Genomic DNA, 27,555 nt, shown 5'->3' on the forward strand with positions numbered 1-27,555 from the left:
GGGGGGGGGGGAATGATGCAGCTTCATGAATTGTAAGGAAAACAAGATACTTCAAGAATATAACAAAGAAAACCCAACTCAAGTTATGATGAATCAATGAATTGTTGCATAAAGTTACAAACCTCAAAAAGTAGAACGCCCAGTCGATAAATGTCCGAAGCACAGGAGACGGGAGCACCAGCTAATTCTTCAGGACTGGCATACCAGTTTGTCTCCATTAGCAATATCTGTTTCATTGGAAATGGCTGCTTCTTTTCTTCAACTTGTTCGACATTCACTCTATTATCTAAAATTTTATGTTCTTGCATCCCTTCTACCAACACGACATGTGTTCCATAAGCTGAGCTTGATTGCATACAACTAGCTTCTGATAAATCATTTGTTGGAGCTGTCACTAGTTGGAGATCTTCCCTTCTCAACCTAGTTCTCCGCTGAAGCATGTCAAGGGGCAAGGGAGAAGATAAATCCTTAGTCTCCATGTTTTGGGTATTTAATCCTTCTTCATGAGAATCAGACCCAGAATCCGAACAAGAGGCAGATTCAATAAAGGAAACATGGTTAAATGAGGACATGACAAAGCAAGATGGCCGAACATTATGAACAACAATTCCTTGTGAATGTGCTGCATATACAATCTCCACTATTTGCCTAAATATGTGCAAGCATTCATAGACATCTACAGAACGTTTTGGCTTATCCAACCACTGCCTCAAGCTAACATCGCCCCATTCTATGGCATGAACAAAAGGGTCAATTGCTGCCTCATTCTCACAAACCCCAGATAAACCTCCTTGGTTTCTAAGGTGATCACCATGAGTCAGCTCAACCCCGTCACTATGCTTTCTCAACTCAAAATCATTTGAATCATCACCACGAACCCCGAATCTTTCACCGCGAAGAAGTCTAGGGTTCCTGTCAGAGACACCAGAAATATTCAAAGCCCTAGAACTATCGGAATCTTGCCAAGCAGAATCAGAAGAACCTTCCATTATTATCCGCCTAGTGCTGCATGAAGACCAGAACACGCACATCCAGAAAATGGAGGAAATCTCTGGCTTTGACCGCACTCCCTCACTTCCACCATCACCACTTTATCTCAAGAAGTCATTCCAAAAACACAAATGAAAACACCATAACTTCTCATCGAGGGAAAATTATCGGCTTCACGAACAGAAAAATATAATCCTGCTGGTTACACACAGGAGCAAACAACATGAGATTTGAGTGTCTTATTATTATTATTATTTTTTCAAAAAAAAAGGGAGACAACAGCAACAGCAAACAACATGAGGCTTGCAGCTACAACATGCAAAACAGTTAAAGCACCACCAATCACAGAAAAGTTAACAAAAACCCCAACAAGTAAATAGCCTCCAACACTTGCATGCAATTTTCAAAACCAAACATCAAAAGCATCACCACCATCAAAATCCCATCAACATAATAAAATAATACTAAGATAGGTTCTAAAGAAGGAGAGAGACAAATACCAGCACAAAGAAGAACGGATCTTTAATTGTGCTCTTAGGATCATGTGACCTTGCTAAGGCAACCTAGAAACATAACCACACAGCCAAAATTACCAACAGGTTTTTTAGTTTACACTCTACACACCAAAAGCTTCACAGCCTCATAATAAAATCCAACAATAAAACAAAAACGAAAAAATTACCCATAAAGAAACCCAACCGTCCGTTGAATAAAAAAAAACAGTATCTTGATTGTAAAACAGCAACTCATTATTTAACATTTCTTTTTGGAACATAAGCCACTTCTTTAGCACCTCTTCGTTATCTTCCCGCTTTATTCCAAATGAGCAACGTGGCACAATTACAACCTGTAGGTAGTTTCCTGGGAATTGGCAAAAAACATAAATTAAGAAAAGCTGTGGGCCACGAAATGCAAAATGTAAAAAATATGATATCAGTTGGACTAATAAAAATATTAAAATAGCTACCACTGCGAATTTTTTTTTTTTTTAAAAAAGAATCTTGGGGTGATTATTAAAATAATTAACGTGTGTTTAAGAAAATGATTAAGTTAGCTAATGACAAAAGATTCAGTGAAAGAATATTATTAAATTAAATTTATGATGATGAACTGAATATGAACAACTTAAAAGGAAACAAAGAAGAGAATATAAAGCCAACAAGAACTTAAATTTTTTCTTACAAAGATTGATTTCAAGACGCACAGATGATGGGAACCCACCTTGGAATCATCTTCAAGATTTGATCTTTGTGATGAATCATGAACAGGTATTAACAAACAAGAGTACCCAGTTCAGCCTTTTTTGGGTTTGGAGGATATCTTCTCAAACTTGGCTCGTCAATTCATTAGGGAAAGAAAGTTAACTTTCATCATGTAAATTCAAAAGTGAATAGTGTTTAATTGTCAATTGATTGAACAGAAGCTGTGAGTCAGCTAAATTACTCAAAATTTCCATTGCAATGATTATTAATTTATTAATATTTGTATATGGGCAGTTGTGAGGAATCTAGAAGTAAACAAAGAAAGAACAAATACATAAAAACTTTTGGGCATGAAATTAAATTTTTCAAAATAAATGAAGCAAGCAATGTGTAAAATAGGCCCCCCAAGCATTTATGAAAGAAATCTAACATTTGGAGCAAAGATGGAACGTTCAAAAGGGTTCCACGGTTTGTCTCAATTTCTAGTCACATGATTCAAACAACTTAGGGCCACACATTTGAGCAACTGCACCATTTGTTTCCCTTCCCACCTATTAATTTTGATTTTGATTTTGATTTTGATTTTTTTTTTTGGGTAATATGAACTCCATTCATGGTGTTGGTGTTGGTAGTTGATCCTGGGGATCATTAACTAATACGTCATTGCAGAATTGTAGTTTGGAAATGTAATGCCTCTGTACTTTGAACATTGTCTTATTTTTTTATTATTAAAATCTACTTATATATTACAACTAGAAAATAGAACCGCACTTCGTGCGGCTTTAAAAAAAGAATTTAGTATTATTTTTTTATTACTTTACACTTGATAAAACTGATAAAAAATATAAATTAATTTTTTTTAAAGATGACGCAGCCTTAAAAAACTAATGTTATTTATGAAAGTTAATTATTTTTTTGTTAATTTTAAAAATATATATTAATGTGTATAGTTAAGTGTACACAACTTTTTCATCAATAAAAATTATGTTCACACTAATCAACTCTCCATTCTTCTTGGTATTAACAGACTCCCACATTTTACAAAGTCTAACACTTATCATCCAACTATCTTTATTATTGTTTAACTCATGAAGAAAAGAATAATTCATGAAGCACACAATACAAAAAATTTAAATAAGTCAAAAAATAAAAACACAAGAACATTTATAAAGAAGATGTTAGTTAAATAATAATAAAAAAACCAAACATAACAAATCTTAAATACTTAATATTTATATAGTTTGAAGAAGCCAAAAGACACTAAATAAAATATTGTATAATTAAATATGAAATTATGACATTAAAATTAGGTCCTAGTGGTATTGATGAGGGAAGATGAAAGAACATTTCTTCCTATATTAATTAGTTGATGTATTTTAAACCACTAAAGTTTAGTTGTTGGCTTAATAAAATAAATAAATTTTTCAAAACTATAATTAATTTATTATTAATGGTTACATATTGTTGAATTTAAATAGAAAGAAAAAGAGACATGTAATCTTTTATAATCTACTAATTATTTTCTATTTTTAATATTTTGTAATGTAATTATTTTTTAATCTCAACCAATATATTAGATTATAGAGAATATAAAAATATGAGAAATAATAATGCCACAAATCTTAACTACTTAATATTTATAGAGTTTGAATGAGCCAAAAGGCACTAAAGAAAATGTTGCATAATTAAATATGAGATTATAGCATTAAAATTAGACCCTAATGGCATTGTTGAGGGAAGATGAAGGAACATTTCTTCATATATTAATTAATTGATATATTTAAGCCACTAAAGTTTAATTGTTGGCATAATAAAATAAATTAATATTTGAAGACTTATAATTAATTATTATTAATGGTTACATATTATTGAATTTAAATAGAAAGAGGAAGAGACATATAATCTTTTATAATCTAATAATTATTTTTTATTTTAATATTTTGTAATGTAATTATTTTTTTAATATCAACCAATTTATTAGATAATAGAGAACACAAGAAGATGAGAAATAGTGATGCCACATCACTTCCTCTAGTCCCAACTTTATATATATATATATATAGATATAGATTTTTAATATTTTGTAATGTAATTATTTTTTAATCTCAACCAATATATTAGATAATAGAGAATATAAAAATATGAGAAATAATGATGCCACAAATCTTAAATATTTAATATTTATGGAGTTTGAAGAAGCCAAAATGCACTAAACAAAAGATTGAATAATTAAATATGGAATTATGACATTAAAATTAGGCTCTAATGGCACTGTTGAGGAAAGATGAAGGAACATTCCTTCATATATTAATATTAATTAATTGATGTATTTTAAGCCACTAAAATTTAATTGTTGGCATAATAAAATAAATGAATGTTTCAAGACTTATAATTAATTATTATTAATGGTTACATATTGTTGAATTTAAATAGAAAGAGGAAAAGACATGTAATCATTTATAATCTAATAATTATTTTCTATTTTAATATTTTGTAATGTAATTATTTTTTAATTTCAACCAATTTATTAGATAATAGAGAATATGAGATGATGAGAAATGGTGATGCCACATCACCTCCTCAAGTCTCAGCTTTATATATATATATATAGATACGAAATTTATCAAACATAAGTCAAGAAAATTTACTCTCTCACTAATATTAAGAAGATTATTAAATAATTAACTAATGTTTCGTACTTTTGCGGAGACATAAATAACCCACATGGATCTCAAATTAGTGCCAGATAATAAGCCATCATTAGATTAGATGGAATCAAAAGAGATATTTTTTAGGGAAATTTTTAACATACTCCCAAATAAATTGATATTTTACACCCCGTCCTTAACAAATTTGACTTATTGCATTGCGCCCCCAATTCCATTATTTTCTCAGTTAAGTTTAACGGTGGATGGGTAAAATTGGAAGTTCATTTCTTAAATTAATTTTAATGGGAATTCTCTTTATTGCAATTGAAATAAAAATCTTTAAAAAATTAAAGGAAAAATAATAGTGGTGACAATGTACATGTAACAAGAAATTTTTTTATTGCAATTGAAAAAAAAAAGCCTTAAAAAAATTAAATGAGCTAAAAATTTTGGTTTTTTTTCATATAAAGGGGCATTTTTTGTCATTCAATTAAAAGTTAGACGGAGCCGTTAGAAATAACTGAAAAATTAACGGAATTGGGGGCGCGGTGCAACAAGTCAATTTTTTTGAGTGTGCGGTGCAAAATATCAATTTGTTTGGGGTAGGTTAAAAATTTTCCTATTTTTTATGCTCATTTTGATTGCCCCCACTATCATTGTCAATTCTCCTAATTGATACAGTAACAAGTGTTCTACACAAATAGACTTTTAAAAAGCTTTCTAATTAAAAAGCAAAAGTCCCCCAGAATAATTAAAACAAATATACAGCCTTGTAGATCTAGATTGAGTGTAAGAAAACGTTTAATATATAATGTTAACAATATAATCTAGCTGAACCCTAAATCAACATACCCGGGACTAAGTATTATGCTTGTCTCTTGAGCTCTTAATTATGTCATGTCTTATTCTATAAATCTTTATCAACTCTTAGCTGTAGATTTCATCTCATTTCTAACATGTGTGGGTGTGAAAGTAAATTGTGAGAGTCCTAAAATAAGTAGAAAGTCAAACAGATAAAGCCATAATGTTGATAGTTTGGTGAAAATGGATTAGCAATCCAGTGTGTTGTGTAAAATATGTGAGTCTTGTTTAGATCATGGACGGTGAATTTATCAGCAAACATTTGAGGTCAGTCAATGGGCACATGAAGTTGCATAACTGCTTTTCATTGTGATATATGACTAAGCGATAGACAGCTAGGGACCATTCTCATGACTTTTACTAGAGACAATAATGGTTTCATTGATAAGTTGCTTAGATAATCAACATACAATCTTGTCCACATTTTTTTGAATCTGCCTTATCTCTCTGATTTTTAGATTGGGATAAGAATAGTTGTAAAAGCAAAAAATAGGGTTAAAAAAAAGAAATGAAACAAAGGACCCTCACTTATAGATTAGTTTGTGAAGAATAAGTAAATACTACACGAACAAGTGCACTTGGTAAACCATTTATGCTTATTCTAATATTCGCTTTAATCCAACAAAAAGGATTCTTATTCTCACATACATTTTCAAGAAAATGATCAAAGGAAAATTAGTTAGAGAAGCTCCAACTCAGGATTTTATGGTTTCCAATGAGTTGCCCAGTGGCGGCGCAGAAACCGGCATACATTTCATCAAGAAAAAAGTCTGAGAGATCAATAAAAACGTTCAACAATGGCCACAAAGGCTTCTTCATTTTTGCAGGAGCTATACTTACACCAAGAAAAGAATCTTTGTAATCAATCCATACCCGATAAATCTTGCCATTGTTCAGCTTCAACGCATGGAAATGCCACCAGTTAGTTTTATTCTGATTGTCCTGAAACCAATACCCAGCCTTGTAAGCAGTCACAGAAATGATAGAATTCACGTTCAGACCAACATGGTTATTGTTGATATCATAGAATTCTTGATTTTGAACTATGTCGAATTCGATGCCAAAAACATTGTTGTTCCTATTACCATCATTTGTTCTATTCAGGAAGCCGAGATATTGAGATGCAGCAGCGCCTTGGATGTCTGCGGAAGGCACGAAGATGAAGACCAGACCATGGCCTGGACGCTGGCCATTGTATGGGGTGATGGAGAAGGTGAAAGAGGTTTCAAATGATCTAATGGTTGATGAGTTTGTATGTTTTAAGGGGATCTTAGCATGATAGAGAGCTCTTCCGATGGAGAAGGTGGTATCTTGGGTGAGTGAAATGGCACCGGAATCCAGTTTTGCGTTGCCATAAAGCAACAGTTTTGAAGTGTTGAAGCCATCGAAGGCAAACTTCAAAGCACCGGTTGACTGAACCAAGCCTATGGTCAGAAACAACAGTAGCAGTTTGACGAAGTTCATTTTCAGCCAAACAGCTCTGCAATTCTAAGTTGGCTAGCAGCCTGGCAATATATAGCTGCTGCTGCAACAATAAATCGAAATTTTCTTCAAACATTAAATCCCAAACTAGAGAGTTAAGGCCCCATTTGCCCCAGTTTCTAACTTGGCGGCTGCATGGGAAGAAATCAAAGTTGACTGGTAGACAATTAAATACGTTTTGAATGGCAAGAGAATACCTAAGGATGGCCAACGGGCCGTGCCGTGCCGGCTCAGGCCCATCAAAGGAAGCCCACGCGTGCTCGTGCTCATGCCGTGCCGTGCTCACTATTCATTTCGTGTCGTGCCGTGCCGTGCTAACCCGGCACACGTGCCGTGCCCACACGTGCTCGTGCTCGTGCCCACTCGTGCCGTGCCCACACGTGCCGTGCCATGGGCCGTGCCGTGCCGTGCCTAGGAAAAATAGCCCACTAAGTGTTTTTATTTTTTTATTTTTTTAAGAGCGTATGCCAAGTTGTTGTCTTATTTTTTTCAAGCTTATGTATTTTTTTTTTATCCATATGCCTTTATTTTTATTTAATAGAATAAAAAATTCAAAACTCAAGTCCATATTCAATAATAATAAGAGAATATAATATTAGTTGCTAAGTTTGACTCTATGGTATTATAATTTTTTTTTAGCACATAACAATAACAATAATAATAATTTTTTTTAAGGGTTAACTTAATTGTTAACTTGGAGTTACGTAGAGTCATATATCATAATTTATAATAATATTAATACATATTTATAAAATCATTATATTTATAATTTTATTTATTAAAATCATGATATCAGTTATTTATTTAATAAATTATAAACGTAAATCAATTATAATTTTTTTGAAACTAAGAATTAAATAAATTTAAAAAACTTGAGCCAATAAAAGATATTAAAAGATTCAATTTCAAGTTATTTATAAAATCATAAAATTTTAAGTTTACTTTCATTAAAAAATGAAACGTGCTTATTGCGTGCTTTTTCGCGTGCCGTGCTTTGGTCCATCTTTAATTGTGCCGTACTTTTAAGGCCCGCGTGCCTAAAATCTAAACCCGGCACGGCCCATGTACGTGCCGTGCCGTGCCGCGTGCTCTACCGAGACGTGCTCGTGCCGTGCCGTGCTGTACGGACACGTACCGTGCCCGTGCCGTGCCTCGTGCCGTCCGGCCCATTGGCCACCTTTAAGAATACCAAAACTAAAATTGTCAGCATGATAAAGTATGCATCAAGCTTAAAGGCTCGTAGGGATCAACACGATACTTGGCAACTTCAGCAAGGGATATCCAACACATTCCTCCTATTAATCACATAATAAGATACTGTCGTTTCTCCAAAATAATAGTGAGCTCCACAAGAATGGCCCATAACTTAGAAATTACAGTTGCCGAGTGGAAAGAAAAATACAAGTGATGAATTGCAAAGAGATTTTTCAGTAAGCTATAAACATAGCTAATTGTGAGCACTGGCCATCTTTCAAAAACACCACCTCTACAAAAACCCTGACTAATGACAAACTATATTTCAAAAGAGAGAAAATCACCAGCCAAATTATTCTGCAGTGATCTTCCTGACAAGGCTGGGCCTCATTGGGTTACTTGAGCCAGAGTAACAGCTAGAAACAAATAATAAATTTGTTGTCAATTGGTTTCCTTCCATGTCAACTTTTCTGACCTTTGCCTTGTCAACATGTCCTCGTCTAACAGCTTCTTGAACCTGGAGATCCTGATCCTTAAGCATCTGGTACACATTGCCTGAAAGGACAATCAATGGGCCAGAGTAATGAATTTTGTGACTTGACCCATAGTCAAGGTGGACCAAAATGCAAATAATAATAGAGTCAGGGCGTCTGGCAATCAAGATAGTGTGGATAATAAGCAGGCAGTCAAATCCCTAAGAAATAGGATCCGTCCTATTAGTCAAGAGATTGGTCAAGAAAACAATATTCAGAAAACCTCTAAACCTATACATAGGATGGAAAATCTATACATAGGATGGAAAATAAGGCACAGCAAATACTAACAAGATTTCGATCTTTGTTGCCAATTCTTCCATCTTCCTTATGATAAGAACCTGCAACACCTTGAGAGTGATGCTTCTGACAATGCTTGAAAAAAGATTCGGAGGCCTCTTTAAAGGATCCTGGAAACCTTAAAATTCGTTTCAGAACTTCTGGTTGAGCTGAACCAGACCTTTCTCTATGATCTCAGATAGTAAACTCCTCCTTGCAGCCACTAGAACTGATGAAAAGTCAGCACCAGTTGAAATCTTTGGGGCATCATCTGTGTTTTTTCCTGCCTTTGCCCATGCAGCACGCTAAGCCAGTGGCCCTGAATGGGAGGCTCTTTTATTATTACGCCCCTGGGGACCTGAGCTTGATTCCGCCACTTGTGATTCTCTAGGTGGATCAATAGGGAAGCCAGATGCAACTTCTTCTGGATGAGGATTAAACTTCTCACTCCAGCTCTTAGAGTTGTACTGACTTTTTCTTTTCTGAAATAATAAAGGAGTCATATTAGTGTGTTCATCAAATTAAAGTAAAGGCATATAAAAAAAATAGCACTTAATATTTGAAAAGTTATTAAAACTGTATAAACTTGGGGCAGCAGGCTATTCCTATTGAACAGCAAAAGCTTGACAAACGGACGCACACTCAAAAAATATATTGTTCGCCAATTATTGTCACAGATAACTAATCCAATTAGTTCCATTAACAAATATCAAAATTGATTTCAACCGAAACTTCAGATGCAGTGCCAAATTGTCAGCTTTTGTATAATACTGCAGCATAGTGACATCATCCAAATGAAGATCCATAATCAACCCTTAAAATGCAATGTTGGATTGGGGAAAAAGATCATACATCTTTCATGTTATTATCTCAAAACTCCGTTGAAAATTGAAGCAAAGGTGGTTATAGATTTGTTAACTGACAAGAATGACATTTGGAGGCTTGTCAAATGAAGACAAATGGAGTAATGAGCCTTGGTCGTAGCAGGAAGGTTTTGCATGGGATGTATTGGGAGATAATGAGATAGTCTTGCATGAAACCAAATGGAGAAAAGGTGGTTAGGCCAAAACGGGCAGTAACTGCTGGCTAGCTGCAAAGTAAGGCTTAAAAGGTACCGGAAAAGTGCAGACTAAAGAACTCTCCGATCATGTTATTTGCTAAGTCAGTCACATTTGAAAATAATATAGCTTCCTTAAATTAGCTTTAAGCTTTATATTTCAGGAATGAGCTTCTGCTTTTCGTATACTTGCATTCATTTTTCTTCAGTTTAGTGGTTGCTCTTCATACTTAATACCTCCATTGCAGGAAGACTGCAATTATGTAATAAAGAAAATTCATGCCAAACTGTAATTAAGAAATAAATTGCAGTACTTTCTTGTTACTTTCTTTACATACACCTCATAAATGTAAATTTGACATGAGTGAGCAAAAGCCTAAAGATCAGATGACATAGAACTACACCATGGTAATTAAGGCATGCATTGACAATAAGTTATAAGAGAAAGAATGACGGTACAAAAGGACATTAACAATAGAAAATAATTACCTGCATAGACAACACCAATTCAGCATTAGCATCAGGGGCTGGGATGGCTTGGGACTCTCTTGTTCCTCTCCTTTCAAGGTCCACTCTCTGGCTCTTGCTTCCTCCTTGCCTACAAGATTTAAAAAATATATATATACATTATTTATCACCTAGCATGATATGAATTGGGAAGAACAGAAAAATATCACATTGAGCTGTCCACCAAATGAAAGCCCCGAAAATAAAAAATAAAACAAATAAAAATTTCCAACAATGATCTCATTATGCGATTACCCAACTAAAATGTAATCATAACCCAATAATCAAATCCAGCAAGCAATCAATTTTGATATGAAGCACTATTTCCAACAAAGTCAAACTGAAACTATAAAATTTCTTTACTGATACTGAAAAACATGCTTTAATTGTGACAATATGCACTTTCTGGCTTCTTCATCCCGTATTTTTGCATCAAATTCTTTGGTGGGAGGATACTTTTGGCAAACTGGAAGGATCACAAGGCAGGGGTGAAAGTTATCATGGTAAAGAGCTGGATAAGATAAAGCAAAAGATGTCACAAACAGTAGGGAGAAAGTTATTCACTAATTACCAAGAGAGAATTTTTTTTTTTTTGAGAAATAAGGAAAATAATGCAAAAGGGGAGGGGTGGTTTGAAGAGTAGACCAAACTACTAGGGCACATTAGATATCTTCGAGCAGTATTCATGGATTCTCATTAATTCAACTCTGCTCCAAATGAGCAATGACAAAGTACTCATTGCCGATTGATAAATACATAATACCTTACAAATAAGATTTGTAGAGGTAGGTGCCATTTAGTTGAGATGGTAAAATCTCGAGTTGAAAAAAAGAGATTTGACGTTTCAACTCTGCCCACTTGAGGTGGGAGGAGATTGAGCTGCCGTTAGACTAAATGTAGATAAAATTTGTAGACAAATCAATCTAGCCAAAATTTTTCAAATTTTATCATATTGCTTTGATGTACTGAATATAAATTGTATTGTTCTTGATGTATCATTAAAATTTTTTTAATAATAATTTAGACAAATCAAATTAATTTATTGCCTACATTAGCAGGACCTGAACTATTTTCCTAATTGCTAAGAGCATGGTTGAATTTGTACTAGAGACGATATCTAGGAAAATAAAATAAGAACGCAAAGGCTAGTCTGATTTTACAGAAATTCTAACTCCATTTTCACGTACTATGTATGTTTTAGTGTACTGAATGTATTCCAAATGCAATCACTGCAACCCTTATAATCATTAACAAAACTGACCAAATAAGTTTGCTAGTATGGTTAAAGAGGAAAACATATTCCTATATGACCCGTGAATGAAATTACCATTGAAACAGGTTAAATGAATGCTTCGCGATGATAGAAAAATTCTTGCGTATTGCGAAAATATAAGCTCTCAAAGTGCATATGTAAACAATCACCTCAAAGCACTATGGTTGAAGGATTCTGTAACCAAAGCAAAAACATACAAGTTGACTTGTTAGATCATGGACAGTGAATTTATCAGCAAACATTTGAGATCAGTGAATGGGCAATGAATGAACAAGAAAAATGAAGTTGCATAACTGCTTTTTCATTGTGATATATGACGAAGCGATAGAGAGCTAGTTACCATTCGTATCTATCTGGATTTTCAGTTTGGGATAAGAATAGTTATAAAACCGAGAAAATGGCCAAAAAAATGAAACAAAAGACTCCCCTTTTAGATTTAGGTACCTCCCCCGAGATTTGGCGTATTGACATTTAGATAGAAAGTATCATCATAATCACAGAGACCTCCCTTGCCGTCTGTGCTCAGTTTCCTTGACCGTTAGTTGATCAGTGATATGTCAAAAATACCCTTGGTTCTAGAAAAAGAATTAAACACCCTTGGTGCTAAATATTAAATTAATCATTACACTTAACACCCTTGGGAAATAAAAATTTGACATCAAATATTCATCAATTGTAAAAAGAAAATAAATATATTGCTGGAAAACTAGGGCTAGTGATACTATACAGTGAAATAAATTTTAAAAATTGAACATAATACAACAGTTCAAAAGCAAATTTGGTATTTCTAATGCACAACATCCCATTGTTAACATTTGTTCAGTTCCATTGATCTTTAAAGTGATCTTAGTTGCATGATATTTTTCAACCATCTTCTTTAGCTTCAGAATTTATTCTTAATCACTAACTTCAACCATTGCCTTTCCTCTTCTACTTCTTTGTGATATGTAGCTACGTTATTTTTCATATTTTCAGCATATTCTACCTTCTTCCTTTCCAGTTATTCTTGCCAATTAGTGAATGAGCTGAAGATGAAATGGGAAGTAGAACAAAGAAAGAAAAAAGAATCTAGAACAAGAAGAGTCAGGTTACCTTAATCCTTTTCAGTTGGGCTTACAAAATTCCTACTTGCTATTTTCGAATGTAATGAAGGCTGAAAGCCTTTTTTTTTTTTTTGCTTTGATCAAAATTTTCAATACAGTTGATTCAATTCACATACGATCAGTAGGAAAAGTATTAAATTTTTACTTGTTCATGGTTAAATTATTTAGTCAATAAAGGTGAGTTGTGCACACTAGTCCTGATATACATGTCAAAAGAAAGACAATTAGAGAAAGGCATAATTGTTCTCTGCTTTTGTTTTTTCACAAAGACTCTCTTTTCCTTTTTGACCTCCACAAGAGCATCATCTAAAAAAATAACATGAGACCACAAGTTATTCACTTAGGAACTTTCGCATATTCGATGAAAATTGAATCATTTCACCGTGCTTAACAAAAGATTTTGACAAAAACCAACACCAACTTTCATTTGAAGCATTATCATAGTCACTTAAAAATGGAAATGATGTGTTTTTACATCTTTAAAGAAAAATTAAGTTTCTTTTTAGAAGACATAGGGATTGTAGTCACTTCGATTTAAAGCGAAAACATGATTAAAAGGTCATACATTCCCATCTTAGCATCTCATTACCCCATCAGGAATGCCACTACTGCTTCCTTCATAAAAAGAGCACATGCAGCCTCTAATCAATGTTACATAGTCATTTTAATGGTTAAGTCGCAAATAAAAACACAGGACAGCTTCAATAAGACAAATAATTTAAATCTTTTACACAAACATCATCCAAAATTTCTTCATTTTATTTGTCACTAATGCTTTTCTTATCAAGCAACAAAAAATTCTTCATTTAAGGAGCACAAGCAATATCCTTTTCAACTTCTTCAAAGCATCACAACACAAACAACAACTTCACTAATTTCTAATGTGCATTGGTATATTTAGTTCAAGCACATATTAAGAAGTCAATTCTCCCAAATAGCATCCATATCCTTCATAACAGTGCTAATCCATTTTTATTTGACAAAGAACTCACCTAAAAATCACTAATTTCTAACATCATATGTTTTGATTAGCTCATAACTTGACAAATCAGATAGCTAAAGTCTGAAAGTAACAAACAACACGCATCTTCTTCAATACATCCACAAACTAGTATCATTTTTTAATGAACAACAACACAATGCCAAAAATTTCTCTAACACTTCAACAAGCCCATTTTCATTTTCAACCAATAAAAAAAGCCCGATCTGTGATTGAACAAAATAAAATTCTAATTAATTTAAAAATATAATACATATTAAAACAAAAAAATTAAATCTAAATTTTTTTCGAAGACTAACCTTCTTTCAATTCAAGTTAATGACAGTCACGTATGACGCCGAACGCCAGTGATTTTCACCTGACACCACAATTAAGCCACCACCGATGCTTTTGTTGTTAATAAATCTAAGAAGCTAAATTTGCGGGACTTGGCAATTAAAATTTGATTTTTTTTTTCCATCTTCAAAGCATTTAGAGATGAGGAATGTGCGTATGCTTCGGTTGATTGAAAGAGAAAATGGTATTGAGATGAGTTAGCTTAATGAAAGAGAACAACAAGCATTCTCCCATCCGTTGGCTAATGGCTTACTGATTTTCATCCGGATTTTTTTAGTGTTTCAGTGGGTTTATCATCTTTAAAGCGGCTTTTTGTTTATTTCAATTTTAAATGAGCTTTTACTAATTTACCCTCCTATATTGGCTAATCTATATACGAAATTAAATACAGACGATACAGGAGGTATATGTAACCACGATCGTACTTTTTATCTAAGTGTTAATACGCCTAATCTTAGAAGAGATCCCTAAAAACTACCCTTTTAGATTAGTCTACGAAGAATAAGTATGTGCTAATTAGTTTTCTTTTCAGAAAGCATTTTGACATGTTTACTTTGTATATACTGCTAAAATAAATATACTTCTTTTCGGTTTTAAAATTATAATTCTTAATTACTTTGTTGTTGGGTGTTCGTTAACTTAAGCTTGACCCTTGAGCATTGTCCTATATATTATACTTAAGACTAACCTTATATTTGTACCTTTATGATGGTGTATTGTTGGTCTTTCTTGACCCTAATAATAGATGTTATTATTTTTTTTTAAAAAAAAAAACAAGTGCAGTTAGTAAACCATATGAGAAGAAGATTATATATATGGAAAGAATACTTCTTATTCTAATATTCATCATGATCCAACAAAAAGGATTCTTATTCGCACATATTTTTAAGAAAATGATCAAAGGAAAATTAATTGGAGAAGCTCCAACTCAGGATTTTATGATTTTCAACAAGTTGTCCGGTGGCGGCGCAGAAACCGGCATACATTTCATCAAGAAAAAAGCCTGAGAGATCAATAAAAACGTTCAACAATGGCCACAAAGGCTTCTTCATTTTTGCAGGAGCTATACTTACACTAAGAAAAGAATCTTTGTAATCAATGCCAGTTAGTCTTATTCTGATTGTCCTGAAACCAATATCCAGCCTCATAAGCAGCCAAAGAAGTGAGGGAATTCACGTTCAGACCAACATGGTTAGTGTTGATATCATTGAATTCTTGATTTTGAAATACGTCGAATTCAATACCAAAAACATTGTTGTTCGGATTACCATCATTTGTTCCATTCAGGAAGCCGAGATATTGAGATGCAGCAGCACCTTGGATGCCAGCGGAAGGCACGAGGATGAAGACCAGCCCATGGCCGGGAAGCTGGCCCTTGTATGGGGTGATGGAGAAGGTGAAAGAGGTTTCAAATGAGTTTGTACGTCTTAGGGGGATCTTAGCATGATAGAGGGCTCTTCCAATGGAGAAAGTAGTATCTTGGGTGAGTGAAATGGCACCGGAATCCAGTTTTGCGCTGCCGTAAAGCAACAGTTTTGAAGTGTTGAAGCCATCGAAGGCGAACTTCAAAGCACTGGTTGGCTCAACCAAGCCTATGGTCAGAAACAACAGTAGCAGTTTGACGAAGTTCATTTTCAGCTAAACAGCTCTGCATTCTAAGGTAGCTAGCAGCCTGGCAATAAATAGCTGCTGCTGCAGCAATAAATCGGAATTTTCTTTAAACATTAAATCCCAGACTAGATAGTCAAGGCCCCATTTGCTTCTAACTTGGCTGCTGCACGGGAAGAAATCAAAGTTGACTAGTACTAGAACTAGAATTGTCAATGTAATATTGTAAGCATCAAGCTTAAAGATACAGTGGGGTCAACTAAATTCTTGGCAACTTCAGCAAGGGACATTCGACACATTCCTCCTATTAATCACATAATAAGACATGGTCGTTTTTCCAAAATAATTTATGGCTAAATAAGCTCTATAAGAATGGCCCATAACTTAGAAATTACAGTTGCCGAGTGGAAAGAAAAATACAAGTGATGAATTGCAAAGAGATATTTCGGTAAGCTATGAACATAGCTAATTGCGAGCACTGCGCATCTTTCTAAAACACCACCTATACAAAAACCTGACTAATGACTAAAATTATATTTCACAAGTGATTTTCACCGGCCAAGTTATTCTGCAGTGATCTTCCTGACAAGGTTCGTCTTCATTGGAGGATTACTTGGGCCAGCTTAACGGCCAGAAACAAATAATGAATTTGTTGATAATTGGTTCCCTTCCATCTGAACTTTTCTGACCTTTGCCTTGTCAACACGTGCCCGTCTAACAGCTTCTTGAATCTGGCGATCATGATCCTTGAGCATCTGGTCCACATTGCCTGAAGGCACAATCAATGGGCCAGAGTAATGAATTTTGTGACCCTTCGACCCGTAGCCAAGCTGGACCAAAATGCAAAACATAAGAGTCAGGGAGTCAGACAATCAAGATAGCATGAATAATAAGCAGGCAGTCAAATCCCTAAGAAATAGGATTCATCCTATTGGTTAAGAGTTTGGTCAAGAAAACAATATTCAGAAAACTTGTAAACCTATACATAGGAAGAAAAATAAGGCACAGCAAATACTAACAAGAATTGGATCTTTGTTGCCAATTCTTCCATCTTCCTTTTGATGAGAACCTGCAACACCTTGAGCATGATGCTTCTGATCATGTTGGATAAAAGATTCTGATGCCTCTTTAAAGGATCCTGGAAACCTTGCAATTAGTTTCGGAACTTCTGGTTGAGCTGAACCAGACCTTTCTCTACGATCTTCAGATAATAAACTCCTCCTTGCAGCCACTAGTCCCGTCGACAAGTCAGCACCGGTTGAAATCTTAGGGGCATCATCTGTGTTTTTTCCTGCCTTTGCCCACGCAGCACGCTGAGCCAGTGGCCCTGAGTGGGAGGCTCTTTTATGATTATGCCCCTGGGGACCTGCACTTGATTCTGTCACTTGTGATTGTCTAGGTGGATCAATAGGGAAGCCAGATGCAACTTCTTCTGGATGAGGATTAAACTTCTCACTCCGGCTCTTAGAGTTGTACTGGCTTTGTCTTTTCTGAAATAATAAATAAGTCATATTAGTGTATTCGTAAAATTAAAGTAAAGGTATATAAAAAATTAAATAAATAAAAGCACTTGATATTTGCAAAGGTATTAAAACTGTACAAACTTGGGGCAGCAGGCTATTCCTATTGAACAGAAAAAACTTGCAAACAGATGCACACTAACAAAATATATTGTTCACCAATGATTGTGATCGATAACTAATCCAATTAGTTCCATTAACAAATTACGAAATTGCTTTCAGCCAAAACTTCAGATGCAGTACCAAATTGTCAGCTTTTGTATAATACGCAGCATAGTGACATCATCCAAATGAAGATCTATAATTAGCCCTTAAAATGCAACGTTGCATTGGGTAAAAAGATCATACATCTTACATGTTATTAACACAAAACTCTGTTGAAATTTGAAGCAAAGGTGGTTATAGATATGTTAACTGACAAGGATGGTATTTGGAGGCTTGTTAAATGAAGACAAATGGAGTAATAACCCTTGGTTGTAGCAGAAAAGTTTTGCATGCAATGCACTGGGAGATAATGAGGTAGTCTTTCGGTGAAATCGAATGGAGAAAAGGTGGTTAGGCCAAAATGGGCAGTAACTGCAGCTTCGCTCTAAAGGTAGGCCTTAAAAGGTATTGGAAAATTGCTGACTAAAGAACTTTCCAATCATATCATCTGCTATGTCAGTCACATTTGAAAGTTATATAGCTTCTTTAAATTAGCTTTAAGCTTTATATTTCAGGAAATAGCTCTGCTTTTCATATACTTGCATTCCTTTTCCTTCAGTTTAGCCGTTGCTCTTCATACCTAATACCTCCTTTGCAGGAAGATTGTTCAAGTACATAATTAAGAAAATTCATGCCAAACTGTAATTAAGAAACAAATTGCTGTACTTTCTTGTTACTTTCTTTATATTACAGCTCATAAATGAAAATTTAACATGAATAAGCAAACGCATAAAGATCAGATTACATAAAACTACACCATAATGATTAAGGCATGCATTGACAATAAGAGAAAGAATGACGGTACAAGAGGACATTAACAAAAGAAAATAACTACCTGCATAGACAACACCAATTCAGCATTAGCATCAGGTGCAGGGATGGCTCGGGACTCTCTTGTTCCTCTCCTTTCAAGGTCCATTCTCTGGCCCTTGCTTCCTCCTTGCCTACAGGATTAAAAAAAGTATACATTCTTTAGCACCTACCATACCTACAGCACTTCAGTGGTCTTATGAATTGAGAAGAACAGAAAAATATCACATTGGGCTGTCCAACAAATGAAAGCCCCTAAAATAAAAAATAAAACGGATGAAAAAAATTCCAATAGTGGGCTCATTATAAGATTACCCAACAAAAATGTAATCTTAACCCAATAATCAAATCCAGCAAGCAATCAATTTTGACATGAAAAAACATGATCTAATTATGACAATATGCACCTTCTCGCTTCTTCATCCCGTATTTTTGCATCAAATTCTTTGCTGGGAGGATACTTTGGCAAGCTGGATGGATCACAAGGCAGAGGCTTCATGGTAAAAAACTGGATAAGATAAAGCAAAAGAAACTCAGAATGTTGCAATGAGTAGGGAGCAAGTTATTCACTAATTACCAAGAGAATAATATCTATTTATTTTTTTAATAAGAAATAAGGAAGAGAGTGATGAATAATTCAATATCATGATTTAAAAAGCAACAAAATGTACAAGCCCAAAGTACTACACAGACTATTTTAAAAACTGTATGGGAATAAAAGACAAAAAACTTTTCTATTCCTGACTAATCTTCACATCAATCAAAAGATTTCCTAAAAGTTAGGAGATTTACTTACCAATGATCCCATCAGATGAAATTCCTCAATCTTAGAAACACATGACAGCAGTTTAATCTAAAATACTTGATGGTAGATTAAGTCCCCATATGAACTGCGGTTTCCAACCCTATATTGTATAAAATCTGTTATTGTACAAAAGTTTTACCAACTCATGATGCCTTTTAACCTGTAGTGATCTACACCTGATGTCCTCTTTCATAACATAAAGGAGTTGAAACCAAAGTGAAATACTAGAGATAAAACAATGCCGTCTTTAAATATGCAAGCCTGTGTTAAATATCAAACCCTATCACAAACTACAACCACTGACCTCCATGGCCACAAATAAGAATAGTGCCTCTAAGGTTAAACAATTCTTGACATGTAAGCTTCAATTTAGTACTCCAACTTTAGTTATCAAGAAATCCTACAATAGTTCCTTGAAGCTTAATTGCACCTGCCATCTAAACCACCAACTCCCAGCAAAATTCTTTCCTTATGATAAATTGCCACAGAAGAATATATGTGTGACGATAATTGCATCATTAACAGCATTCAAGAAAATGTGCATTATTTAAACTTGACATAAAATTTACAGGTTAAGGAACTGGCTTCATATGGGAAATTTTGATGACCAATAAAAATTGGATAGCAAACACTCTAGTCAACAGTGTACTGATTATTTAAAATTCTACTTGAAGCATAATGAGTCACTGAGATGTACAGTATATAAGGCACAAGCTGAAGTTATCATTGGAAATCTTATATATATATAAAGAAAGTAAAATATCTGAGCACATATGGAGACAAAATAAACCCCTGCCGGACTAAAAATCTAGAGTTTTTGAAAAATTAGTACTTTGATTTGCAAACAAGAGAATGTCCAGCTGATCACCAATCAAGATTAATGGATTAACACCCCTTTATGAAAATGAAAAAACACAATGCAAAAAGGGTCTAGGAATCATCGAAAACATAATATATGTGTTGATTTATCAAAAAATTCACACCTCACTCCTAAGAGCAGATGCTGCAGATCCACGATCAGCTGGATCAATAGAAAGAAGGGTCTCCATGAGCGCTAAAGCTGGTGCAGGAAAATCCTTAAATGTTTCAGCAACACAGCGTTTATAAGGCTGTTGGGGCTTAAAGATGGTTGCATGAGGCAGCTTAGACTTTCTCCAATAATCCTCAGAAGGTGAGCCACAAAGCTTAAAAATTTTATGTAACTGCTCCACCTACAAGACAAAAAGATGCAAACTTTTGAGTAATTAAACTAAAAAATGGTGCTACTTAGAAGGAGCAAAATAAGACAAAACAAAACAGAAGAGAGACTATGCTAGGACAACTTGTATCAGAAAATCCCAAAGTTCCAATCATTTATTTGGTAGGGGATAAATACGAAATAATATCCTAGGTGCGAGATTGCTACTCAGAAGAAGTATAAACAAATACATATAAACTGATATACAACTGACTGATTTTTTTTTTTTTTTTCAAGCTCAAGCAAGGAACCAACTAAGTATGGAACTTCTCCAGGCTTAAAGGAATCATAAAGGAGAAAAATTAGCTTCATTGATTCATGACATTCTTCAAGTGGTTGTCACTAATTGTAAAAGAGGCCCCAGGACTCATCTTCAACAGATAATTTCTACTAAAACAATCTAGAGAAATAAAACTGAAGATATATGCGATATCAATAATTTCTGAAAAACAGGTACAACTTAGTTGGCTACTAGAATTACTCGAAGCTACATTTTACTGTCAACTCCAGCGTATTTAGGTCAACTGTAATAATTTTAAGTCCGACTAGCCTGAAACCAGATCAAACCACATCCATCCGTAACAGCCAAGCATGAAATAAAGCAGTAAACTAAAGTCTCCAAAATATAAGCCACATAGTTACATGCATTTCTGAATAGAATTATTCTCTTATAAAAGTCATGAACTTATGTATGAATCAGGCAGATACAACAGAAAAATCTAATCACTATCTAAATCAAATCAGGACTGTTATCTCACAAAATTTTGGGTCTAACTATTATTAGGAACTTTAACCATGGGCATTATTCCTAACAGGAAAACCTTGCAGCAGAAATATCCTGTTAGGACCATAAGAAGTTAAAGAAAGTAGATTTCTAAATGTAGGCAGAAAATCCCATAATTTTCCCATTCTATTTAAAAATACCTCAGTTCTTCCAGGCATTATAGGCTTGCCAGCATACAATTCTGCAAGTATGCAACCTGTACTCCATAAATCCACAGCAGTGCCATAGTAAGTTGCTCCCAATAAAAGCTCTGGTGGCCGGTACCAAAGAGTTACAACACGGCTTGTCAAAGGCTGATTTTGATCGGGATCATAAAAACTAGCCAGGCCAAAGTCTGCGATTTTCAGGATGCCATTGTTGTCAATTAAAAGGTTGGATCCCTTTATATCACGATGAAGGACTCCACGGCTATGACAATGATCAAGCCCGCACAAAAGTTGTTGCATGTAACATTTAACCTGCCCAAAAAAATAAACACTTAATACCTAAATGTATCTGCATTTAATAATCTAGCTTCCATGTAATTGATATATCAAGCTTAGGTACACAATTAACTGCATTTTCAGAAATGAAATTTAAATACACAGTTCTAGCTATGGAAAATAAAAAATTGGGGAAAAATAATCAAAAACACCTGTGCTTCTGAAAATTTCAGTCCCGGATGTGAGGCAAGCCCAGCCAGATCATGTTCCATGTACTCAAAAACAAGATACAAGCTGCAAGACATCCTTGATGTAACGAGGCCTTCCAGCTTTATTACATTTATGTGATCAAGTCTGCGGAGAATATGGATTTCCCTTGCCATAAAGCGAACACTCTCGGGCTCCAGGTTATCAAACCTTACTTTTTTCAGAGCAACAATTTTCTTTTGATCAAGATCACGAGCCCTATAAACATTACTGTAAGTTCCCTGGCCAATCTGCATTGCAATATGTTGTCATCAAACTATAAATCAAAACCAGCCTCCAAGTGAAGTCAACCAAAGTGGGCATTGGAGAAGGACAAAAAATTGAAGATAAATCATGGTAACTACTCACTAAATAGAATGATCTGGAAAAAATAGAAAGGGACTCCCCAAAAACAAAAACAAAAACAAAAACAAAAAATGTAAATATTAGCAAAATAGTAGTCAAAAAAGGGGAAGGAGAAAAGTAGTGATGGGCACAAAATTAGCTAAAATTCCAAAAGTGCAGTATCAGCTTAATTTTAAAGAGAAGTAGCATGCATAATCCAAGACCTAGTAAGCAGTCAAATATTACACAAGCAAACATGCATGTATGCTTAAAACTGTTGATACGCATCATAATCCACAAATTTCAATCATCTAAAATCATGCGCATTAGTGTGCAATATCTTCAAGTTTCTTCATACCTAGTGAGTTACACTCAAATTACCCACCAAAGTTCAGTTCTCCCTAACATTAACTGGTTTTCTATAAGAACTAACTATTACTCTGAACATTATTTGAACTCTGCAGAAGTAGAATGGATAGTTCTATAAGAATCTGAATTCATGGTGATGCTTCTTGGATGTTTCCCAGGCTATACTTCACATTCTTGAACAAAATCCAAAAGTTAAAATCATAATTTCATCTAAGGATAGATTTGTATTATACACATGTACCATAAATAACTCCATAGATATATGACCAGAAATAATTTTTTTTTAAGGAAACCTTGAGAGCTTATGACACAAAGTTAGAGCTGTTTGGTAAATGTTCCCTCTCTAGATAACTTATTATCATTCTTTATCCAGATACAAAACTGATAATAAAACTATCAAGCAATTACTAATTCATCACAACAGAAAATTCAAAAAGGACAATATCGATGTGCAAATAAACACTATATGACAATATTTATGCACCACAATAATCAGTGAAGGAACATACTTTATCCAGCTTCTCAAAGGAATCCGCACGCCGTGGCACCCATCCCCGGATAGCTTCTCCAGCCACTGCAGCTAACCAGGCTGGCCACCCAGCAGCAACCTGCTCCCCTTCCGAAGCTTTTGGAATACTACCCATCCCTGGATGATGTTGGGCAACAACATATTCCATCTTCTCCCTCTTCCGATCAAAATTCTCGCCATGCAACCGAACAGAGCCATTAACCTGCTTATCAATTAACATTGCTCTTCCATCATTACTATCAAATCGATCTTTCACTCGATACACTTCCTCTCTCCTTGAGGAGGTTGCCCTGGATCCTCTTAAGTCTGACGAGGCCTTGCTTGAGAGACGCTCTCTTGGGCTCTCTTTACTATCTTCAATAGCAGAGGGTTTAAAACAAATGCAACCCATTATTGACCAACACCACCCCCAACACAACCTTCCTTCAAAATCAATAGTTACCCTTCAAATATCGCATTTTCACTATACTACCATCCTCTTCTTCTATACCCATATTTAGTAAACTCTATATCAATAACAACTTTTTCAACTAAATAAAGGAGCAAATCCAACTCAAATTCAAGATTCACTGAATGCAGCCCAACTCTCACACCATCAAGTAAACTCTTTCCACTAATAAGCAAAAATACTTGCAACCATATTCAGTGCATAATAGCTTGAAAATGACAGTTCCAGAGCATCAACAGACATCTTCACTACCAAAATCCAATAAATTCACAGCTCAAGAAACTCAAAATCACTGCTTCAGCACAACCCAAAAATTTAAAAAAAATTAAAAAAAAAAAACCCTAAAAACTCACAAGCCCAATTCTGAAAACACGAAAATGTTCATCTTTGAACGCAAAGTGTGTACCTTTTGCGCATGCTTAATCTTCTTGCCCCTGATTCAAGCAAAGAATTGCAAAAAGATCAAAACTTTGAAACTCGAAAAACAAAAAATGAATGATCCTGGGTTTACAGATCTAGGGCACTCATAGAGAGAGACTTTGGATTTTGGTGAGAAGCCTTTAACAAACGTATAGTAAAGAGTGTAGTAGTTATTTCACAGAAGCTGAAAAAAAAAAATTTGTTATTTTTATTTATTGTTTGCGTGTGTGGAAGTGGAATTATTGTTTGCTGTTTATGATAATAATAATTAAAAATAATAACAATAATAATAAATAAATAAAATATGTATAAATAATGCGCAGAGGCGCAGCTTTCAGTAAAAAAGACATTCTTATTTTATGTGATTTTGTAGCCACGCGCTCTATGTTGACGGCAGTTCTTCTTCTTCTTCTTATTTTTTTTTGAATATTTATTTTTAAAATATATTTCTTAATTAAAAAAATCTTTTTTGTACTCTTACATATTTGGAGGAGAATTAATTAGATTGGGCTTTGTAAATTTAGTTGAAAATTCATTAGTGCACAAAAATGAGACTAACATATTTTACAATATTTTTTTTATATATTTTAAGAGTCATTTATAATGATATTAATAAAACGATTTTAGTAAATGAATAGATTTAATTGATAATTTTGTTAAATCATCTGATAAGCCAAAAAAAAAAAAAAAACACAAATCTCTTTTGAAAACACAAGAATTTTTCGAGTAACAAATAAGAACGAAGATAGTATTGGATAAGCGGAGACGCGTGATTTAAAAGTCCTTTTAAATTACATTCATCAGTTAAGCCGTGACTCCTCAAACTTAGTTAAGATGATCCAAAAAATATGATTTTTTATATAAAATTTATTATTATTTTGCCCCATACATATTAAATTTATTATTATTTTTATTCTTAATATCCTTAACTAGAATAAAATTATATTACAACTATTGTATGGTACCTCTCTTTTATCTTTTATGATTGGACCCGTTGCTTTTGTTCTTGTTAACAATTCATTGCATTATGATAATTTCATATTTTCCCATTCTTCTCTCGTCCATATTCCAGCCTTAACCAATGTCACAAGTAAAGTCCATAATATGAAAAACAAAAAATAATTAAATTGGCCCATCTCACAACCTCTTGGGCGCGTGTGGTCCACGTGCCTTCTGAGAAAAGTGCAATTACCAACCCTCAAGAAATTTCACTCAAAGGAGTCAAGTGCTTTCTAAAAGTTGAATGAAGGTCGTTGGATTTTCTTTTGCTATTTTCAGTTTTATTTTTTATTTAATAGTTATTGTGTTAGGTGGGAGAGAAATTACCCTCCACCTCGCTCACACAGTACGCAACACACTGTGCCTTTTAGCCGGCCCCACGCTAATTAAATCTGAATTTTTTTTTTGCCATGATTATCATAAAGTTTTCGATAATGCCATGGCCTAATATTCTATATAATTAATCATTACCATGCCATTAGTTGATGATGCTGTTTTAGTCTCACTTGCTCTTAATCGTTATTCATTCACATGTTTCAACATCTAACAAATGGCAATACAATAACTATATCCGTACTGTTTATATCGTTGGGATGAAATTAGTTTTATTATTACGAAAAGATTATAATTTAATAGAGGTATAATTATTAAAATTATTATTTTATAATATATAGATAAATATTATTATATGGAGACGAGTTCCTTGAGACGAAATCTAAAAATAAAATAATTGATTAAAATATAAAGTTTATTCTTATTTATAACTATAAGAAAGTTATTCCTATAAATAACATCACTATAAAAAAAAAAATTGTATTAGTATCTTTTATTTTTCTATTAGTGTATCTCCTAATAACACATAAAAGAAATTGGTTCAATCCATGTGAGTTCATAAATAACTACTATTAAAAATGTACATAATCTTTTCAAACCACCTGAGGGGGAGTGGGGGAGTCCAATAATACAAATCATGGAGGTAAATAGATCTTTTTTGTAATTATTTGAGAGGTAAATAGATCTGCCATAATAAAAAATATTTGGACGTGATATCATAGATTTAATCTAAAATGTCCCCCTCCATAATTCTGTCATTCTACTCATCATCGATCTATAGAATTGTAATTAAAAACAATCATATGTTCTTTTATTTTTTTAAAAAAAAAGATTTGTCCGGACAAAACCAAACTTTTGCATGAACTAAGAAAAAGCAAATGGGATGGAAAGGAGAGGCGTGGGCCGAAGAATGAATAAGAAAAAATAGCAACTTAGACCAACAAAGTGTTAGCTCCACTGGCAATAGAGTCCCTTTAAGTGGCTTGATTGAGTTTGTTTCCCAGTTCGAGTCGTAGTGAAGTCGCCTTTGTTGGGAGAACATATGCCTCCCGATTCGAGCGGGGACTTCTAATCTGAGTTGTAGTACGGACTTAAAGATGTCTCCCACAGTTAAGGTCCTCCCCAACATACCTCATGGTTAAGACAAAAAAAAAAAAATGCAACTTAGAAAACGAGTCATTGTCGTCTTCACAAAACCACCACCATCCGGCAACAATAATGGCTGTCCGTTTTCCATTAAACTCCATCCACATGACAATGCATGCGATTTTTATACATGAAATTTATGGTAAGGTGTCTGTCTTCACTCTTTCAGACAATTTATTAACAACTCAATAATGGGGCCTCATTTTTGTTTGTGGTCCACGTTTTGGCTCACTCCACTGCGTGCCTCTCTGTCTCTCCCCTTTCAGATCAGCACATGGGCAGGGTATCGCAACTTATATCAATACTTACAAAATTAACTTAATATTATTTATAAAATTTAAGTCATACTTAGTTGATCTCTACTAATATTATGATTTGAAATTAAATTTATTTATTATTAACCATGTGATTAAACAAAATTAATGGGCATGACACTTGAGTCATGACCCCTCTATTTTTTATCTTATAGATAATTACTTAGTTACATGGTTCAAAAATAGTGTAAAAGAATTATACAAAAAAAAAAAAGAGTGACAAAAGTAGTAGTAGTACATTTATGCATATTTTGCAATCTGAGTAAATTATTTAATCAAATCATGGACCCCCATAGTTTTTATTACAATACTTTTTCAAGCATGTATTAATAAATATGTGGCAGCTGACCTAACATAAACACAATGGACCACCATACCGTTGTGTCCCAAAATTAAACGCTCCATAATTTCTATTACCATATTTGTCAACAAAATTGCTCATTGTTAAATCATAGCATCTTTTCTTCATCTTTTGACTTGCTCATAATCACAGACACACACAAAAAAAGATGACTCCTTTTTTCCTTTTTGTTACTGAATAGATTGCTGAC

At 34.0% G+C, this 27,555-nt stretch overlaps 4 protein-coding genes and 1 long non-coding RNA gene across 15 annotated transcripts in view; all 5 read right to left on the bottom strand.

The window, feature by feature from the left end:
- Positions 1 to 2,406, bottom strand: part of LOC18053705 (protein SPA1-RELATED 3) — a 7,771-nt gene extending 5,365 nt beyond the window's left edge. Inside the window, exons 1-4 of one of the 10 annotated variants that reach the window (XM_024192364.1) lie at positions 2,212 to 2,403; positions 1,673 to 1,851; positions 1,491 to 1,553; positions 123 to 1,188 (exon numbers count right to left, since the gene is read on the bottom strand). In XM_024192364.1, the coding sequence (XP_024048132.1) occupies positions 123 to 1,031 (909 nt within the window). In that variant the 5' untranslated portion in view covers positions 1,032 to 1,188; positions 1,491 to 1,553; positions 1,673 to 1,851; positions 2,212 to 2,403. Of the gene's footprint in view, positions 1 to 122; positions 1,189 to 1,490; positions 1,598 to 1,672; positions 1,852 to 2,172 lie in introns of those variants that run through there. The other 9 variants (XM_024192365.1, XM_024192363.1, XM_024192371.1 and 6 more) reach the window with 9 other exon arrangements.
- Positions 2,407 to 6,376: 3,970 nt separating this feature from the next.
- Positions 6,377 to 7,165, bottom strand: LOC18053707 (lectin-like protein At3g16530). The gene has a single exon (XM_006451780.2). It carries the CDS (start codon positions 7,163 to 7,165, stop codon positions 6,377 to 6,379), a length of 789 nt encoding a protein of 262 aa, XP_006451843.1.
- Positions 7,166 to 8,429: 1,264 nt separating this feature from the next.
- On the bottom strand, positions 8,430 to 14,750 carry LOC18053708. 2 transcript variants are annotated; one of them, XR_002907642.1, is made up of 4 exons: positions 14,429 to 14,750; positions 12,081 to 12,200; positions 10,736 to 10,844; positions 8,430 to 9,671 (listed from the first exon to the last, which is right to left on the bottom strand). It is a non-coding gene; the product is annotated as an uncharacterized LOC18053708 (long non-coding RNA). The 2 variants fall into 2 exon arrangements; XR_002907643.1 differs by lacking the exon at positions 12,081 to 12,200.
- An 810-nt stretch (positions 14,751 to 15,560) lies between these two features.
- LOC18053710 (lectin-like protein At3g16530) lies at positions 15,561 to 16,097 on the bottom strand. The gene has a single exon (XM_006451784.2). The coding sequence runs from the start codon at positions 16,095 to 16,097 to the stop codon at positions 15,561 to 15,563; it is 537 nt and encodes a 178-aa protein (XP_006451847.2).
- Positions 16,098 to 16,337: 240 nt separating this feature from the next.
- Positions 16,338 to 24,441, bottom strand: LOC18053711 (probable serine/threonine-protein kinase At1g54610). The gene is made up of 8 exons (XM_006451785.2): positions 23,325 to 24,441; positions 22,068 to 22,352; positions 21,574 to 21,891; positions 20,396 to 20,623; positions 19,015 to 19,115; positions 18,633 to 18,741; positions 17,093 to 17,563; positions 16,338 to 16,903 (listed from the first exon to the last, which is right to left on the bottom strand). Exons 1-8 carry the CDS (start codon positions 23,733 to 23,735, stop codon positions 16,697 to 16,699), a joined length of 2,130 nt encoding a protein of 709 aa, XP_006451848.1. The 5' UTR covers positions 23,736 to 24,441; the 3' UTR covers positions 16,338 to 16,696.
- Positions 24,442 to 27,555: the final 3,114 nt, after the last annotated feature.

The sequence above is a fragment of the Citrus clementina genome, unplaced genomic scaffold, assembly GCF_000493195.1.
Source record: "Citrus clementina cultivar Clemenules unplaced genomic scaffold, Citrus_clementina_v1.0 scaffold_1, whole genome shotgun sequence".
Lineage (NCBI taxonomy): Eukaryota > Viridiplantae > Streptophyta > Magnoliopsida > Sapindales > Rutaceae > Citrus > Citrus x clementina.